Below are 18272 nucleotides of genomic sequence, written 5' to 3' on the forward strand. Positions count from 1 at the left end.
CTGCTCGTGTCCTAACTCGCACCAAGTCCCGCTCACCCATCACCCCCTGTGCTCACTGACCTACATTGGCTTCCGGTTAAGCAACACCTCGATTTCAAAATTCTCATCCTTATTTTCAAATCCCTCCATGGCCTCGCCCCACTCTGTAATCTCCAGCCCCACATCCCCCCCGAGATGTCTGCGCTCCTCTAATTCTGCCCTCCTGAGAATCCCTGATTATAATCGCTCAACCATTGGTGGCCGTGCCTTCTGTTGCCTGGGCCCCAAGCTCTGGAACTCCCTGCCTAAACCGCTCCACCTCTCAACCTCTCTTTCCTCCTTCAAGACGCTCCTTAAAACATACCTCTTCGACCAAGCTTTTGGTCACCTGCGCTAATTTCTACTTGTGCGGCTTGGTGTCAAATTTCTAGCGTATAATACCCCTGTGACGTGCCTTGGGACGTCTCACTACGTTAATGGCGCTATATAAATACAAGTTGTTGTTGGAGAGGTATCAATGGAAAGCTAGGCTAGGATGCTCAACTAAACCAGAGTGCTACTGGAATTGTTGCAAACTCCAAGATGTGCGAGATAACCGACTATAAATGATTGTACACCTCTTGCTTTGTACATTTGGGAGGTGGATTGCGTCCTGACTAGTGTTGCCAAACTTCTAGGATCGCCCTGCAGTCTCCAGGAATTGAAGATTAATTGCTGGGACCAAACCCATTTTAAGACTTTCATTTATTATATAAAATTTTGGAAATAGTGGTAAAAAGCTGTTTGGGTATACGGGGCAATTGGAGGTGGGAGGCCATGTGATGAAGCCGCCACAAATAGGTCCAACCAGACCTTGGCAGCCCTGCGCCTGACTCCCAATTTATTTGCAAATTTCACGTGCCAATTATACGCCAATACATGCCCAAGGGCGCTTTGTATTAATGGTGGAAAATTGAAGCTCCGGTACAATGCAAGCCCAAGATGGCGTGAATTTATTCATCGGGCCAAAATTGCCCCTTTGACAGAGCAGAAATGAGTTTCCGTTCAGTCTGGGCGGCCTCTCCAACAATCGGGACATTGTCCTCTTGATTTTTTTGACCGCTGTGTGAACGGCGGTAGTGACGTCTGTTATGTATTTAACCCCTTGTAACCTGTATTATACTACCACCAGAGGGCCTACCTGATGGAGTCCCAAGGGATCCTAGCATATAAGCAGGCCACCCACGAGGTACCTGCACTCTGGAGTCTTATTAAAGGAGCTAAGGTCACACATGCTCATTGTACACAGTACTCAGTTTCATCCTTTATTATGAACGTATCAACATCATCAGAGTACGCACCGCAGGGTCCCCGCCCGGAAGCGACATTGCCCTCAAATAATCGTTCCACCACTTGTCGGTGCCCCCGACAGCTTCGCCCGGCAGGAACCTGCAAGTGGCTGGTCATCGCGTCCGCCCTTAAAGGGGAAGGCACAATGCCGCGGCCACCATTTTATTTTAATTGACGGCCGACTCTGCGATCGGCCAGGGGTTCGGCCGGGCCACCAACAGGCAGCCCCGCCCCTCCTGCTCGGGCGCCGGCCCAGCGGCCCGGCCGAAGCCCTCCCCGGTGGCCCAGTGGGCGCCAAATAGGCCTCGCAGCGTCCCTCCGCTTTAAGTGAAGGGGAGGGACATAGATAAACATCAGTCCGTGTCCCGCTGATGACACCGCGCGCCTTCCGCCTCGGTCCCGACTTGCTTCTGTCCCTCTGCCGCCCCATGCACGCCCCAAGGATTTTTCACAAGGAAAGAGGGCAATTTCTCTCTATTCCTACCCCATCGATTGGGGCGGTAATTGACTAAACAATTTTAATTATCTGCCCCAAACGTGGCAGAGGGCTATTTAGGCCCCATCGTTTCTGTATTCCTCTTAATGTGGAGGCTGTGGGAGGAAATTTCAGTTTCAAAGTCAGATTTGGGGGAAGAAATGGAATGATTGAATCTGGGAGGGGTACTGAAGTGACGGACCTGTTTTATTTAATGCAGAACCCAGAACATGATCCTGGCATTTACTCAGTGTATGATGTAGTCAAGAGCGGGATGCCAAGATGTCAAGAGCACCATTGACGGTAACAGAAAACCTTTAATGCTTTTCTCTTTAGCTTACCTAGTTCTCACATATCTGGGTAAACACACATGTACACAGAGAGAATGACATTACAAGGCATTCTCTTAAAGTTCCAAAAAATGTGATCAGTGCACCATTTGAAAGTTCCAATTTTTCATACTCACTATTCCACTGGGTTGGATTCCTTGATTTGACTTCCTTGGCTCTTTGAGTTGCATTATTGACAACAGAGATGAGGCGAAGAACATCGTTGTCTTTGGTGTACTATCTCCAGATAGTCTCAGTAGATCTGAAGCATTTTTCAGGAATTTTCATCAGTCAATTATGCATCAACATTTAATTTTTTGTGTGTGTGTTATTAGAAACATAGAAAATAGGTGCAGGAGTAGGCCATTCGGCCCTTCGAGCCTGCACCGCCATTCAATGAGTTCATGGTTGAACATGAAACTTCAGTACCCCATTCCTGCTTTCTCACCATGCCCCTTGATCCCCCTAGTAGTAAGGACTACATCTAACTCCTTTTTGAATATATTTAGTGAATTGGCCTCAACAAGTTGGAGGAGCCAGTGACCTCAAACAGTGGCGGTACCTCACGGTATCTAGCAATCTCGGAATGATATTCCATCCCTAAGGTCCACAAACACTGGATTTCACCTAGGAGCTGGTGAACGTATAACTGAGCCTATGGATTTTGGCCGACATACATGCGATATGTGCGCGCACTAGGCCCGTGCAGCAGAGCTGGTCTCCAGTCATCATGGGTAACCCTTGCCACTGGATAAAGACCTAGCTCTGTCAAGCCCGTGTGGTGGCTGGTGTGCAACAGCCACCACACGTTAAAAAAATCCACACACAGGCATCTTCCGCCCTTCAACTTGTAGTTCGGGATCTGGAATATTAGGTCCTTCATTGAAACATCTGTGAACTCATCCCTTTTTGGCGTGGAAGCAAGTCATCCTTGCTTCGAGAGACTGCTTATGATGATGAGCATCAGGCCTGTCAGTTTGATTGAGCTTTAACTCTTATGAATAAGCCAGGATGGTCGCCCTCATTCTTACCTTTCCGATCACATTGCACTATGCTATAGTTTAGGATGCTAATTCCGTCATTCTGAAGAGAATCGATGTAACATGCTTAAAGCTAAATACTAATGGACAGGTACAAAATATGCTAAAGGTGGATGGAATGTTGGCATTTATCTCGAGGGGGCTGGAATACAAAGGGGTGGTAGTTATGTTACAGTTGTATAAAGCTCTGGTTAGACCCCATTTAGAGAACTGCGTTCGTTTCTGAGCACTGCACCCCAGGAAAGATATGCTTGTCTTAGAGGGCGTGCAGCGCAGATTCAGCAGACTGATACCGGGGCTAATAGTGTTAAATTAGAAGGACAGGTTGCACAGACTAGGCCTGTATTCCTGCTATTCATTAGCATGTCACTTTGCCGACTTCCCCAACCAAAACGACCAGGGTAGTCGGCGGGAATTGGATGCCCCGCCGTTAAAACCGGCCGGCAGGAGGCCAGGGATACGGTCCCTGCACAAGGAAAGTGCTCTGGCAGGGGAAACTTGGGGAGGGGTGGCAGAGGGGCAGTGCAATGGTGGGGGGGGGGGTAGCTGGGGAGGAAGCCCAGGCTAGGGGAGGACCAAGATTTTCTTGTGCCAACCTGTAAAATCTCCAAGCAGATGAAAGTTCGATTAAACTTCTTGGCCCACAAGGAAACTTTAATTAAAAAAAAAAACATTTCAGACTTACTTTGCTGGGCCTCCTCTGGTCCTGGCTCCTGTTCTCGGCTGGTCCGGCCTGGTGAGGGAAGCTATCCCTGCTCCTCCGCTCAGGCAGCAGGTTCCAATGGCAGATCAGGCCCCGATAGCGTCATCTGCATATTTAAAGAGGAGTCCGCTGGCAAGAGGTAGGCGTCCTTGTAGGGGTTGCCAACCCCTCCAGGATTTAAGGTCAATCCCCAGGACACTGCCCCGAGCAACCTCGAGAGAAAAATCATCAGGGCATTCAAAAAAAATTGTGTGGATTTTTTTTTTCATTGTCTTTGAACACTTATTATTAGTTATAAAAATATTGGAGCTGGGTGTAAAGGCTGTTTGACTGATGGTCGAGCATTATCTAATCGGCACATTACCCACACATTGCCGGGCTGATCACTCGCCGAAAAGATTGCTGGCGAAAAGCTGCTTTTAGCTGGCCTTCCTCACAGAACTCAGCACTATGGACGCCATTTTTAACGTCGGAGGAAGTGAGGAGGCTGCTTAAACAAGGGGCTTATAATTTGATTCAGGGTCTGTGTGTATGCTGTTCCTTCCTAAGAGCCTGTTCACTTTGCAATCGGCATGGAAGGGTGGTGCGCCGCAAGGTGACAGTGTCGGGCGACCAATGGCGGGAGAGTGGGGGGGTGGTTGGGGGCAGGAGGTCATGTGATGAAACCTCCAGGAATATGCCCAACCAAAGTGCAACTTAAAAATGCAGCGGGTAAGTCTCGCCGCTCCATTTTAACTGCACTCCCCCCCCCCCCCCAGCTCAGTTTCCGAGCGTGTCATCTCGGTCGTCGTGTACCGAACGGAAACACGTTCCGCGAGGGTAGCCCTTCAGCTAACCAGCGTCACGTTTGGAAAATTAGGATATGATGCCTCTGAGTGGGTCAATTTAACAGGAGCTCTCCGGGGTTCGGTCAATTCCAATATCAAAAGAATTTGAAAAACTGCTGGAGTAATGAATATTGGAATCTCGCAAATTCATTTCATGTCCCGTCAATTAGGGATTTTTAGATTCGTTCACGGGATGTGGGCGTCGCTGGCAAGGCCAGAATTTATTGCCCATCCCTAGTTAGAATCAAAGAAATTTACAGCACGGAAGGAGGCCAATTCGGCCCATTGTGTCCGTGCCGGCCGACAAAGAGCTATCCAGCCTAATCTCACTTTCCAGCTCTTGCTCCGTAGCCCTGTAGATTACTGCACTTCAAGTGCACATCCAGGTACTTTTTAAATGCGATGAGGGTTTCTGCCTCTGTCATCCTTTCAGGCAGTGCGTTCTAGACCCACACCAATTTCCCCTCAAACCCCCTCTAAACCTCCTACCAATTACTTTAAATCTATGCCCCCTAGTTGTTGACCCCTCTGCTGTAGGAAATAAGTCCCTCCTATCTACTCTATCTAGGCCCCTCATAATTTTATACACCTCAATAAGGTCTCCCCTCAGCCTCCTCTGTTCCAAAGAAAACAACCTTTGAAAAGGTGGTGGTGAGCTGCCTTCTTGAACCATTGCAATCCCATGTGGTGAAGGTGCTCCCACAGGTGGGTGAATAGTTGTTCCAGTACGGACTGAAGCAGATAATATTGAGGATAGACAGAGATGGTGAGCAATGAATGCAACCTCGCCAGCATCCCCCGTATCCTGTGAGTAAATAATAAAACTAAATACCCCGGGGAATACAATTTTTCCCGGGTTGGGGGCATCATGGAATGTACATGGTGGGAGTTGAATAGTATGGGTTGGAATCATATCCTGGAGTTTCAAGAATCAGTAAGACGTTTCACAGAAATGTATCTGCTTGGAATTTTTCCATGTCCTCGATAGTCTCAGAAGAGTGAATGACCTGGGGAAGAATGAACTTGGTAGGGGCCAAAATAGCCTTTTCTCATTCCAGGTTTCCTTGGTAACTGTCTTGATTAGACAAATACATTTTGGAAAAGAGAGGCCATAAGCCAAGGCTTGAAGGAAGGCTTCTGCTAATCAACAACAACTTGTATTTATATAGCGCCTTTAACACAGTGAAACGTCCCAAGGCGCTTCACAGGAGTATTATGAGCTAAAATTTTGACACCGAGCCGCATAAGTAGAAATTAGCACAAGCTTGGTCAAAGAGGTAGGTTTTAAGGAGCGTCTTGAAAGAGGAAAGAGAGGCAGAGAGGTGGAGAAGTTTAGGCAGGGAGTTCCAGAGCTTGGGGCCCAGGCAGCTGAAGGCACGGCCACCAATCGTTGAGCGATTATAATCAGGGATGCTCAAGAGGGCAGAATTAGAGGAGCGCAGGAGGGATTGTGGGGCTGGAGGGGATTTCAGAGATAGGGAGGGACCAAGGTCATGGAGGGATTTGAAAATAAAGATGAGAATGTTGAAATCGAGGCGCTGCTTAACCAGGAACCAAGGTAGGTCAGTGAGCACAGGGGTGATGGGTGAGCGGGACTTGGTGTGAGTTAGGACAAGGGACAGCCAAGTTTTGGATAAGCTCCAGTTTACATAGGGTAGAATGTGAGAGGCCAGCCAGGAGTGCGTTGGAATAATCAAGTCTAGAGTAACAAAGGCAATTGCTGCAGCGAGCTCTCCATTTGTAGCAATTGTCATATTTCCTTTTCTTCAGTTTGGTCATTTTTCCCGCACAGCAAGCGTTGGATCACACTGCGCCGTGGGCTAAATCTGATCTCTGAACATGCTCTGGAGTGTTCTATTTTGATACGATGAGCCAATTTGGGATGCCAATATTTAACAGCTGATTTTCTTTTGGCTGATGTGTAACTCTGTATCACTGCACTCTGAATTCTCGACTTGGATGTGCCAGCCACTCTTGTATCTTGTCGTTTTCTTTTATTGAAAGTCAAATTTTGTCTGCAATTAACGAAGCGACAGTCAGGGCGAAATTTGCGGGTTGTGCGATTGGAATTAAGGTGGTTTTGTCTCGATAGCGTTAATATTAAAGATCTGCCGGTATTGCTCCCATTTAAGCCTGTGATCCAGGGTTATGGGAATTTTAAATGCCTAGGGCTGGATGTAAGGTTGGAGGCTTTTTCGGGCGATAATGGCGGCGGTGCAGTAAAGTTTGTGCCGGGAAATGGTTTGCGTCCGCCGCAACAGAATTCGCCAGCTGGGCGCTGAATGGGGGGGGGGGGGGGGCAGTGCGCTACGCTAAGGGAGGCGTTCCACATCTCTCTCAGGGCGCTAGACCGGCTGAGCAACTGGAAATCCGTTGCTCAAGGGCCGACCTCAGAGCGGCCAAAGAGAGGCTTCCCTGGAAAAATAAATCGCCACAGAACACGCAACAAACATTCCCAATAATTTGAACATCCCACATTAGGATAAATCGCAAAAATAAAAATAAACAAAAACAATCAAACTTACCTCATTCATTAATTACTTAACTCGCTGCTGCCGGGACAACTCCTGATCATCTGGTTTTCCAGGCGTTCCCACCTCAGCGCACTAGGGGGCGCTCATCATCATTGTAGGCGGTCCCGCGAAGCGAGGATGACCTACTTCCACGCCACGAAAGGATGAGGTCACAGGTGTTTCAATGAAGGACCTAATATTCCAGGTCCTGAATATCCTGCGCTGGAGGGTCAAAGTGCAGTTGAAACCGGCGGCGTTCCACTCTGGCTCGACGGTCCTGGGCAGTGCTGTTCCGGGCCCCCGCAAAACCGGCAACTAATTTCTCAGCGGAGCGCTGGGAGCTGGCCGCCCGCCCAGAAAATCATTCCCGCCGCCATTACCGCCCCTCCAGGGCACAAATATACCGAAAATCCCGCCCTCAAGTTGCATCTTCATACCCGCTGTCGCAAGTAATTACAGACATTGGTTAGTGTGCTCCCGGCAAAGTGCTGACTGGGCATCTTTCATGGTCACGGGCGCCTGTGCTAGTTCAGAGGCCCAAGACCCCGAGATCCTGTCTGCATTTTGCTGAAAACCTATCATAAGGGATATTAGTCCACAAGCTAGATGCCTTAACACCGAAATGAAACTCAAGGCTTGATAACCCTTCTCAATGAAGAGTTTGATAAAGTCAACTATCCATCCCTCCCTTCATTCTGTCATTTGTATCAGCCATGGCTCAATGGGTAGCACGCTCGCCTCTAAATCAGAAGGTTGTGGGTTCAAATCCAACTCCAGAGGAATCAAGGCTGACACTCCAGTGCAGTGCTGGGGAGTGCTGCACTGTCGGAGGTGCCACCTTTTGGAAGAGATGTTGAACCGAGGCCCTGTCTGGTCTCTCAAGTGGATGTAAAAGATCCCATAGCACTATTTTGAAAAAGAGCTGGGGCGTTCTCCCCAGTGTCCTAGCCAATATTTATCCCTCAATCAAGATCACTAAAACAGTTTATCTGGTCATTATCACATTGCTGTTTGTGGGAGCTTGCTGTGCGCAAATTGGCTGCCACGTTTCCCACATTACAACAGTGACCATACTCCAAAAGTACATCATTGGCTGTAAAGCGCTTTGCGACGTCTGGTGGTTGTGAAAGGCGCTATATAAATGCAAGTGTTTCTTTCCTTTTATCATTCCTTTATAATATCATAGAGTCTGGCTGCATAGATGGAAGCAATTCGACCCACTGTGTCTGTGCTGGGAGCAGAACCAGCGATGTTATACATACCTCTATCAAGTCGGCTCGGTTCCTTCCCAAGACTTGAAAATTGTGGAAGCATTTGCCTCTCTCTCGAGTCCTTTCTTCCCTCCTACAATCATTAGGCTCTTAAAACCCAACCCCTTCTGCCTGGTGTCTGAAATAGAAGAAATCAAAAAATCAGGAAGAATGCCTTAATGACCTAATTTCAGTATTTCAAATACTTGAATGATTGTGAAGACCCCCCTCTATTTTGAACATGAAATAAAAATGTTTCTTTTGCTGCCTTAGACACAGAATCTTAATGTCAAATCTGTAGTGCCATGACTTCAGTACCAGGTCCAGCAGAGCAGGTCTCCAGTTGTCCTGGTTCAACCCTTGCCACTGGATAAAGGCTGAGCTCTATCGAGCCCGTGTGGTGGCTGATGTGCAACGGTCACCACACGTTTAAAAAAAATCCACGCACAGGCATCTTCCACCCCTGGAGTTCAGGACTGGAACATCGGGTCCTTCATTGAAACATCTGCGAACTCATCCCTTTTGGTGTGGAAGCAAGTCATTCTCGTTCGAGGGACTGCCTATGATGATGACCAGGTCTAGTCGACCAGCAATATGACCCGGGTACAGTGAAACAAGGGGCGGGATTTTCGGGTGGAGGATTTTCCGGGCAGTAATGGCCGCGAGGCGGTAAGATTTGCGTTTGCAGCCACAAAATTCAGTGGCTGGGCCCGGAGTGTGGGGCAGAGCACTAAGGGAGGCGCTCCACACCTCCCTCGGCGCTAGGCCGGCTGAGCAACTGAAAATCCCGAGCTAAAGGGCTGGCCTCGGAGTGCCCGAAGAGAGGCTTCCCTGGAAAAAAAAATTGTCCACAAAAAAACGCAACAATCATTCCCAATACCTTGAGCACGCTGCATTAAGATAAATCATAAAAATAAACAAAATAATCAAACTTACCTCATTCAGTAACTCGTTCGCTCGCCGCCGCCGGGACAGCTCTGACCGCTTGGTTTTCCAGGCGGTCCCACTACGGCGCGATCCGGGGTCAACACCAAATAAAAAATTCAAAGCGCTGTCAAAGCCAGTGGCGTTGCAGCGGAGCTGGAAACTGGCCGTCCGGCCGGAACTCATTTCCGTACGCATTACCACACCTCCGGAGGTTGGCCTATCAACACGCAAGGCCAACGAAAATCCAGCCCCTGATGTTTTACCAATGGCTCTTTAATGGCATGACGCCCCCACTCTGTGCCCCAACTCTAGACCCTTGGGCGAGATGCAAGGCAATTAGTTCCAGAATAATGCTCTCTGCTCCCTGCCTTTACCGAAACATTCGAAGGGCACTCCATAATGCAACAATGTGACCTTTCCAGTTACTATTTCACCTTACCTTGTGCTATTTTCGGGTAAATGTCAATTTTGGGCAGATATCTGGTATACATACACCCATTAGAATCCTAACATGCAGAAACACATTCCCATGCCTCAGGAGTTTCCCAATGAAACAAACAAGAAATCTAATTGCCAGATGTGCCATATTGGACCCAACTTGACCTTAAAGAGACTTCACCCACCACCCCCACCCGAGGATCATAGAGTGTCAACTGTGGCTCAGTGGGCAGCACCCTCGCCTCTGAGTCAGAAGGTTGTGGGTTCAAGTCCCACTCCAGAGACTTGAGCACAAAAAATCCAGGTTGACACTCCAGTGCAGTGCTGAGGGAACGCTGCACTGTCGGAGGTGCCGTCTTTCGGATGAGATGTGAAACCAAGGTCCAGTCTGCTCTCTCAGGTGGATGTAAAAGATCCCATGGCTCTGTTTCAAAGAAGAGCAGGGAAGTTATCCCCACTGTCCTGGCCATTATTTATCCCTCAAAAAAACAGATGATCTGTTCATTATCACATTGCTGTTTGTGGAAGCTTGCTGTGCGCAGATTGGTTACTGCGTTTCTCACATTACAACAGTGACTACACTCCAAAAATACTTCATTGGCTGTAAAGTGCTTTGAGATGTCCGGTGGTCGAAAAAGGTGTACATAAATGCCTTTCTTTCATAACCAGACTCATTCAACGAGGACACCTGCAGTTGTGGGACACAGGAGCTTGTTGGGCTGGTACAAACCCAGTACTCGGGTGAAAGGACCGTGTTGGAACTGACTACTTCATCTAGCTGCATGTTTCCAAACATGACGAACCCTATTTTGTTTCAAGGGCACTGATAACCTTTCTTGTGGTCGCTGCTGAAAGAATCAATAAAGGCTCAAGGGCTGTTCACCCAGGAATTCAGACGCTGGCTTTTCACTTCTGCAGCCTGAGTTCAAATCCAGCCTAGAGTGATGAGATGTAAGGTGGAAATAGACAGATTTGTGAGCAATAAGGGAGTAAAGGGTTATGGGGAGCGGGCAGGGAAGTGGAGCTGAGTCCATGATCAGATCAGCCATGATCTTATTAAATGGCGGAGCAGGCTCGAGCCGCCAGGTGGCCTACTCCTGCTGCTATTTCTTATGTTCCTATGAAGGTCTCTCTATCTCATTGATATAAGGGTCCGAGATGAAATATGTTTGAATGATGTCAAGGGCCCAGAATTTGACAATAATTGGCACTGAATTAACAACCTCACTCAGAGAGGGTACAGTCGCATAAATTACTGGATCAGTAATCCAGAGGCCTGGATTAATGATCCAGAGACATGAGTTCAGATCCCACCACAGCAGCTGGGGAATTTAAATTCAGTTAATTTAATTAAATAAAAAATGTGGAGTAAAAAGCTAGTTGGCCATGAAACTACCGGATTGTTGTAAAAACCCATCTGGTTCACTAATGTCCTTTAGGGAAGGAAATCTGCTGTCCTTACCCGGTCTGGCCTATATGTGACTCCAGACCCACAGCAATGTGATTGACTCTTAACTGCCCTCCGAAATGGTGGCAACCACCACCTTCTCGAGGGCAATTAGGGATGGGCAATAAATGCCGGCCTTGCCAGCGACACCCACATCTTGTGAATTCGTTTTATTTTTTAAAGTATGGCTTGTTATGGTGCGGCGGGGGAGCTTTTGTGAGGTTGGGGCTGAGGTACATTGTTGCGACAGAGTACAGAAGATTTTACTTTGCACCTTCCTGACCTGGGAGTCCCCGGGGCGGACACTATCCAACATTAGCGTCATACTTTGATGAGCACGAAACTCACAAAAAGGTTTTAAAAAAATGATGAAAGTCAAACCGATGCACATAGTGAGAGTGTGGCACTCACTATCCATTTTCTTTTTAATTTATTCGGTCACAGGATGTGGGCGTCGCCAGCAAGGCCAGCATTTATTGTCCATCCCTAATTGCCCTCGAGAAGAACCATTGTTCTTTTTGTAGCAGTTTGATACAACTGAGTGTCTCGCTAGGGCCATTTCAGAGGGCAGTTAAGAGTCAACCACATTGCTGTGGATCTGGAGTCACATTATAGGCCCAGACCGGGTAAGGGCGACAGATTTTCTTCCCTAAAGGATGTTCATCTACCAGATGGGTTTTTACGACAATGGTCATCATTACTGATAGTAGCTTTTTAGTCCAGATTTATTTAATTAACGACATTTAAATTCCCCCAACTGCCATGGTGGGATTTGAACTCGCATCTCTGGGTCATCCAACCATTATACAACCGTTCCCTGTAAGTGGAGTGTAACACTGAGTGGTTGAGACGATTAGCATAGATGCACTTAAGGGGAAGCTAGACATGAGGGAGAAAGCAATAGAAGCCTGATTGCCTGAAGTAGGGTGAGAGGAAGGTTGTGCCCTGCATAAACACCGCTTGGGCCGAATGGCTTATGTATGTCTCTATTTGCACGCTCACACTTTACCAACTGACTTTCTGTGTTTTATTGCAGGCACTCTGCTGCTTTTGTCTTGTGTTGTTGCTGCCTGTCACTGCGACCGAGCAATGGTGCAAGAATCCAGAAAGCTTCAAATGGCTAACGGGAGAACTTCAAAAGAGGATCAATGCACTGGTTAGAGAAATTAAACTGTATAATGCACATTCCTCACTGCAACACCGCCTGACATATTCTTTCTCATTAACACTCTGATAAAGCCTGCAACCCTCTCTTCTGGTGCACCCCGCGACCAGCTTTTCCAACGTTAAAGAAAACTGTGAATCGACCGCGCAGTCCCTTAAAGGGGCCACGCACACAAACAAAACAAAAGGGAGACATTGCCCCCACTTTATACCCTGCACTGTTAATCCCTCATGTTAGTGCTATTGACTTCGCGATACCTTACACTCCTCATTGCAATACTGTACCCCCTCACTGTAATACAGAGCCAATTGATCTCAAATATAACAGTTTTAAGAGACTAACTATATCTTTCTTTCCCAGAATGAAAATTTGCTCCCAAGTATGGTAAAATACGACGTCTTTACGGGGGTGAACATCGCTGAACTGGTAAGTCATGCTTATTTTGACTTAATCTCGCAAGAGGATGATTAGACGTGATTTCTAGATTGTTGTATTTCACTGCATGAATGAGCATTAATATACAGAGGGAAACACAGAAGCCAGGCTATGTCAATATTACAATAAAATATAACTGAAGCTGTGTGTATATATATATATATATATATGGAGGCAACAAAAGGCACTTTGCAAATGTGCTTTCATGGCTTGCCTCTTGGTCGGCAGTACATGGTGGATTTGACATTGCTGGCCTGTGCAAACGTACGGTGACATCAGGGGAGATTTGTGAGGCTGGGGTCATTAGGCAGTGACTGTGACTTTAGGCCGACTGAGTGTGCACAAGGTTGCTCCTGTGCAGTTAATTTAAAGTTGTGCCACAAGCTCGGGTCTTGCCTCCTGGTCTGCCCCATTTAAACTGAGGATCTGCCATATAAGTGAGGCATAAATCTTTGACTGGCCATTAACTTGCACTAATACCTTTAATTAACACTGGGCTAGAAATTTGCCACCGTAACATGCATTTTAACACCATTTTTTCGAGTTAAAACAAAGTTTTAGTCGTTAAAAAATAAACTGCTTAAAATTCCACAAACCTTAAGGATGACGTCGTCAAAATATCGCCATTTTCAGTAACAGCATAACTAAAAAAACGTAGCGCCGAAGTTTGGCCGTTTGGAACCGCTGTACTTGCTTCGCAAAACACCGTTTTGAAAAAAACAGGCATTGTAGCTTCAAGAATGCCGGTTGAGTAAGAAAACCTACAAAAAAGGTAAGTTGAATTTTTTTTTAATTTTCAGCGATTCTGCTGTTGCTGGTTTTGTGAATGTTTTCTTCAATTTTATTTTTGAAATTTTGGGGGTGTTTTTCTCTCCTGTATTTTTGGTGACATCGGCTTCATGGTGAGGTTGGAGAGGACGGAATTTCCAACACCATTCCTCCAGCATCGCCATTTTTTAACGACGGGTAATTTTTGGCCGAACTTACCCCATTAAAAAATGGCGAAATTTTTCTTCCTTTTTCACAAAAATGGTGTTATTTGTCAAATAACGACAGTCTGACAAAATTCTAGCCCTGAGTAGCTATTCATGCTACAGGTGCAGCGTCGAGAATCCGGAGTTCCAGAATGTTCCAGAATCCGCACTCCGGACCGATTGGTGGCAGGGTCGTCCGGAATCCGTAAAATGTTCCGACGACCCTGCCGACCTCGGGGCCCCGCCGCCGCCCCTACCTCGGGGCCTGCTTGCTGGCCCGCCCAAACACCTCCTCTGTGGGGCCCGCCCGAACACCTCCTCTGTGGGGCCCGCCCAAACACCTCCTCTGTGGGGCCCGCCCAAACACCTCCTCTGTGGGGCCCGCCCGAACACCTCCTCTGTGGGGCCCGCCCAAACACCTCCTCTGTGGGGCCCGCCCGAACACCTCCTCTGTGGGGCCCGCCCGAACAGCTCCTCTGTGGGGCCCACCCAAACACCTCCTCTGTGGGGCCCGCCCGAACACCTCCTCTGTGGGGCCCACCCGAACACCTCCTCTGTGGGGCCCGCCCGAACACCTCATCTGTGGGGCCCGCCCGAACACCTCCTCTGTGGGGCCCGCCCGAACACCTCCTCTGTGGGGCCCGCCCGAACACCTCCTCTGTGGGGCCCGCCCGAACACCTCCTCTGTGGGGCCCGCCCGAACACCTCCTCTGTGGGGCCCGCCCGAACACCTCCTCTGCGGGGCCCGTCCGAACACCTCCTCTGCGGGGCCTGCCCGAAACCTCCTCTGTGGGGCCCGCCCAAACACCTCCTCTGTGGGGCCCGCCCGAACACCTCCTCTGTGGGGCCCGCCCGAACACCTCCTCTGCGGGGCCCGCCCGAAACCTCCTCTGTGGGGCCCGCCCGACAACATCTTCCTCTGTGGGGCCCACCCGACAACGTCCTCCTCAATGGGGCCCGACGACCCGAATAGCTCTTCGGCGGGAATCCCCCCCCCCCACCCACCCACCGCCCCTTTCTGACGTTTCGAAATCTGGAAATACTCAAACCTGGGCTCAGATGTTTCCGGATCGTGATGTCAGAAAACAAATCGAAAATCCGGAACAGCCTAGGTCCCGAGGGTACCTGTACTTCCAAACAACTTCATCTGCAACTTGTAGTTTGCCTAATAGTCACTGATTAACATCGAAACACCATGGGCAGAATTATACCATTGGTCCATCTAGCATAACCTTCCAAACCGCCCATTGATTTCCGGATCATGATTCTACTTGTATTCCCTGGCCCATCTGACGTCATTTCTATTGTACACACTCACCATCACAGGCAGTTCCTGGTGCGTCTGTCCTCCCAGGGGATTTGCAGGATCTTGCAGAGACATAGTTGGTGGTATAATGGGAGCTCTCGTTTCCAGCTGGTGGAAATGTTTTAAGTCATTTCATTATTTTCTCCCCAACAGACGGACCGCTGTTTTATCATCATCACCGCCCAGCAACTCAACAATACTATTTTGCGCCTGATGAGCTACTTTGGAACAAACTCAAACAATCACCAGCAGACGAAGGGAGTCGTGGATTATCTGACACAAATTTACACACAGTGCTCTGATGAAGTATGGGTTGTCTTTCACGCTAATTTTCTTTTTTAAGTGATATTGGAGTACGATTGCTCTTGTGGCCCTCGACTGTGATTTCTTCACTGAGGGTAGTGAATCTTTGGAATTCTCTACCCCGAAGGGCTGTGGAGGTTCAGTCGTTGAGTATATTCAAGACTGAGATTCTCAGGCACTAGGGGAATCAAGGGGTATGGGGATTGTGGAGTTGAGGTAGAAGATCAGCCATGATCTTATTGAATGGCGGAGCAGGCTCAAGGGACCATATGGCCTACTCCTGCTCCTCTTTCTGATCTTATTAATCCATTTTAGCATCTGAAGGTCCTCAAGTAGGGGAGGAGTTGGCCATTTTTCAATTATTGCGCAGTTGAAATTCGCGATGAAAGTGCATGGATTCTTCCTGTTGCAGGTCCTTCTCCTTCTTAGGCAGTCCGTTGGAGTCGAGGATGGCTTGCTTCCACACTAAAAATGTGACTGAAGAGTCCAATGCGGGACCTACAGTCTCTGTCACAGGTGGGGCAGACGGTGGTTGGAGGGACGGCTGGGTGGGGGGGCCTGGGTTGCCGCGCGCTCCTTCCACCGTCGACGCTTGGCTTCAGCTTGCTCTCGGTGAGAGACTCGAGGTGTTCAGCACCTTCCAGTGGATAGCTGGCCATAGAGGAGGAACGCTCCACCCCACCCACTTCCCATCTGCAGCCTCCCATTTCTGTTCAGCGACAGTGTTTCAATTGATTTGTGAAGCCATTTGCTGCTCGGGACTTGTCTGGGGAACTGGAAGAGTGTCTGCCGCGTCTTTCATCATCATTGTCATCAGTGGCAGTCCCTCGAAACGAGGATGACTTGCTTCCACACCAAAAAAAACGATGAGTTTGCAGGTGTTTCAATGATGGACCTAATATTCCGGATCCCGAACTACATCTTGAAGGGTGGAAGATGCCTGTGCGTGGATTTTTTTAACATGTGGTGGCCGTTGCACACCAGCCACCACACGGGCTTGACAGAGCTAGGTCTTGGTCCAGTGGCAAGGGTTAACCAGGACAACTGGAGACCAGCTCTGCCACACGGGCCTAGTGCGCGCACATATCGCAGTGTGGGCTGGGGCCGTGCTGCCCCTGGGCTCTCGGCTCTCTGGCCCCGAACTCACGCCTCTCCTGGCCCCCGATCACGTCCCTCTACAATCTCTCGCCGCTCCTTCGCCCCCGACTGCACCGCTCCTTCTGCGCCTGCCCACGCTCCAATCAGCGACCTGGCTTCGCAGCCATCACCCTCCTGCAGCAGCACGCGCTGCTCCCTGCCGCTTTCATACCCTGAAATTGTCAGCACACTTGTTGCTATGACCCAATACTCACGTCGCTCCCATTAGGGCAGGGTGCGGTTTTCTGAGCAGGCAAGATAAGGGCTCAAAGTGTCTGAAGGGGAGGGGCTGTGATCGTATGAGGCGTTGCAAAACCAGTTTCACCTTGAAGGCGGTGATTTCAACCAATAATTTCTTTAGAGGGTGAAGACACCACCCAGACTAGCAGACGTTAGATGACGTTGTAGGATTTCTTTTTTTAGAAAATAAACAGTCTGGTACACGTCCGCCGCCCCCTCCCAGTGCTATTTTCACCACTCTTTGGACCCAAGTTTCCACACGCGCCTAGAACGGCGCAGTCCCGACCTGGACGCCCGTTTTTCGCGCCACAAAGTGCACCTAAAAAAATCCTCCGTATTCTCCACCTCCCTGCTGGTCCTCTGGCCCTCGGCGCAGCACGGCACGAGCTGTAGGGGGCGGAGCCAGGTCCCTGCGCTGAAAACAGTGCCGGGACCTCTGCACACGCGCGCTACAGTGGGCACGCAAGTGCAGTAGCTCCAGGCGCCCGAAACTGTTTGGGAGGGGCCTGAAGCACGCAGCCCCTAGCCCTGGCCGAATGGCCTCACTGGGGGGGGGGGTGAATAAGGCTCCTCCCACGGCCAGCTCCTGCTTCCCCCCCCCCTCCCCCCGACCAGACCCGACACCCGGTCCCCGCCCCCCCCCCCCCACCTCCGGACCAGACCCGACACCCGCTCTCCCCCCCCACGCCCCCCCCCCCCCCCGGGATTGGACCCGACCCGACCCGCGCTCCTGTTCCCGCTCCCCGCCTCCCTGACTGGACCCGACCCGAGCTCCTGCTCCCGCTCCGCCCCCCCCCACCCCCGACTGGACCCGACCCGACTCCTGCTCCCGGACTGGATCTGACCTGACCTCCCTCCCTCTCCCTCTCCCCCTCCCTCCCTCTCTCTCCCTCCCTCCGCCCCCCCCCCCCTCCCCCAGACCCGACCCAACCCAACCCGACGCCACCTACCTGTAAATCTGGTGCTGGGGACGGGCCCTGCCCGAAGTCTCGGGCCGGCCCGTTCAGCCTTAGGTCCCGAAAGACCTGCCTGAAGCACTTTCACACAGGTAGGAAGATGGTTTATTTAATCTTTTCTTTGCTTATAAATGTTTATTCAGGTTGGATTTATTTGTATAAGTATAAATAAGGATTTATTATAGAATTTAATGACTTCCCTTCCTCCCACCTCGTTCTGGACGCCTAATTTGTAACCTGCGCCTGATTTTTTAATGTGTAGAACAGGTTTTTTCAGTTCTACAAAAATCTTCACTTGCTCCATTCTACTTTAGTTTGGGGTACGTTTTCACTGTGGAAACTTTGAAATCAGGCGTCAGTGGCCGGACACGCCCCCTTTTGAAGAAAAAATTCTGTTCCAAAGTAGAACTGTTCTACCTGACTAGAACTGCAGAAAAAAAAATGTGGAGAATTGCGATTTCTAAGATAGTCCGTTCTCCACCAGTTGCTCCTAAAAATC

The 18272-nt window shown here is 49.4% G+C and overlaps 1 protein-coding gene across 6 annotated transcripts in view; it reads left to right on the plus strand.

Annotated features, from left to right (window-relative positions):
• The window catches only part of LOC139228053 (uncharacterized), a 63818-nt gene that overhangs the window by 24217 nt on the left and 21329 nt on the right, over nucleotides 1-18272 (plus strand). For 5 of the 6 annotated variants that reach the window (XM_070859200.1, XM_070859203.1, XM_070859202.1 and 2 more), the window contains 4 exons: nucleotides 2004-2086; nucleotides 12294-12413; nucleotides 12783-12848; nucleotides 15291-15443. In XM_070859200.1, coding sequence (XP_070715301.1) covers nucleotides 2066-2086; nucleotides 12294-12413; nucleotides 12783-12848; nucleotides 15291-15443 — 360 coding nt within the window. In that variant the 5' untranslated portion in view covers nucleotides 2004-2065. The remainder of the gene's footprint in view (nucleotides 1-2003; nucleotides 2087-12293; nucleotides 12414-12782; nucleotides 12849-15290; nucleotides 15444-18272) is intronic. The other variant, XM_070859199.1, reaches the window with a different exon arrangement.

This window comes from Pristiophorus japonicus, chromosome 17 (assembly GCF_044704955.1).
Source record: "Pristiophorus japonicus isolate sPriJap1 chromosome 17, sPriJap1.hap1, whole genome shotgun sequence".
In the NCBI taxonomy this organism is placed as follows: domain Eukaryota; kingdom Metazoa; phylum Chordata; class Chondrichthyes; family Pristiophoridae; genus Pristiophorus; species Pristiophorus japonicus.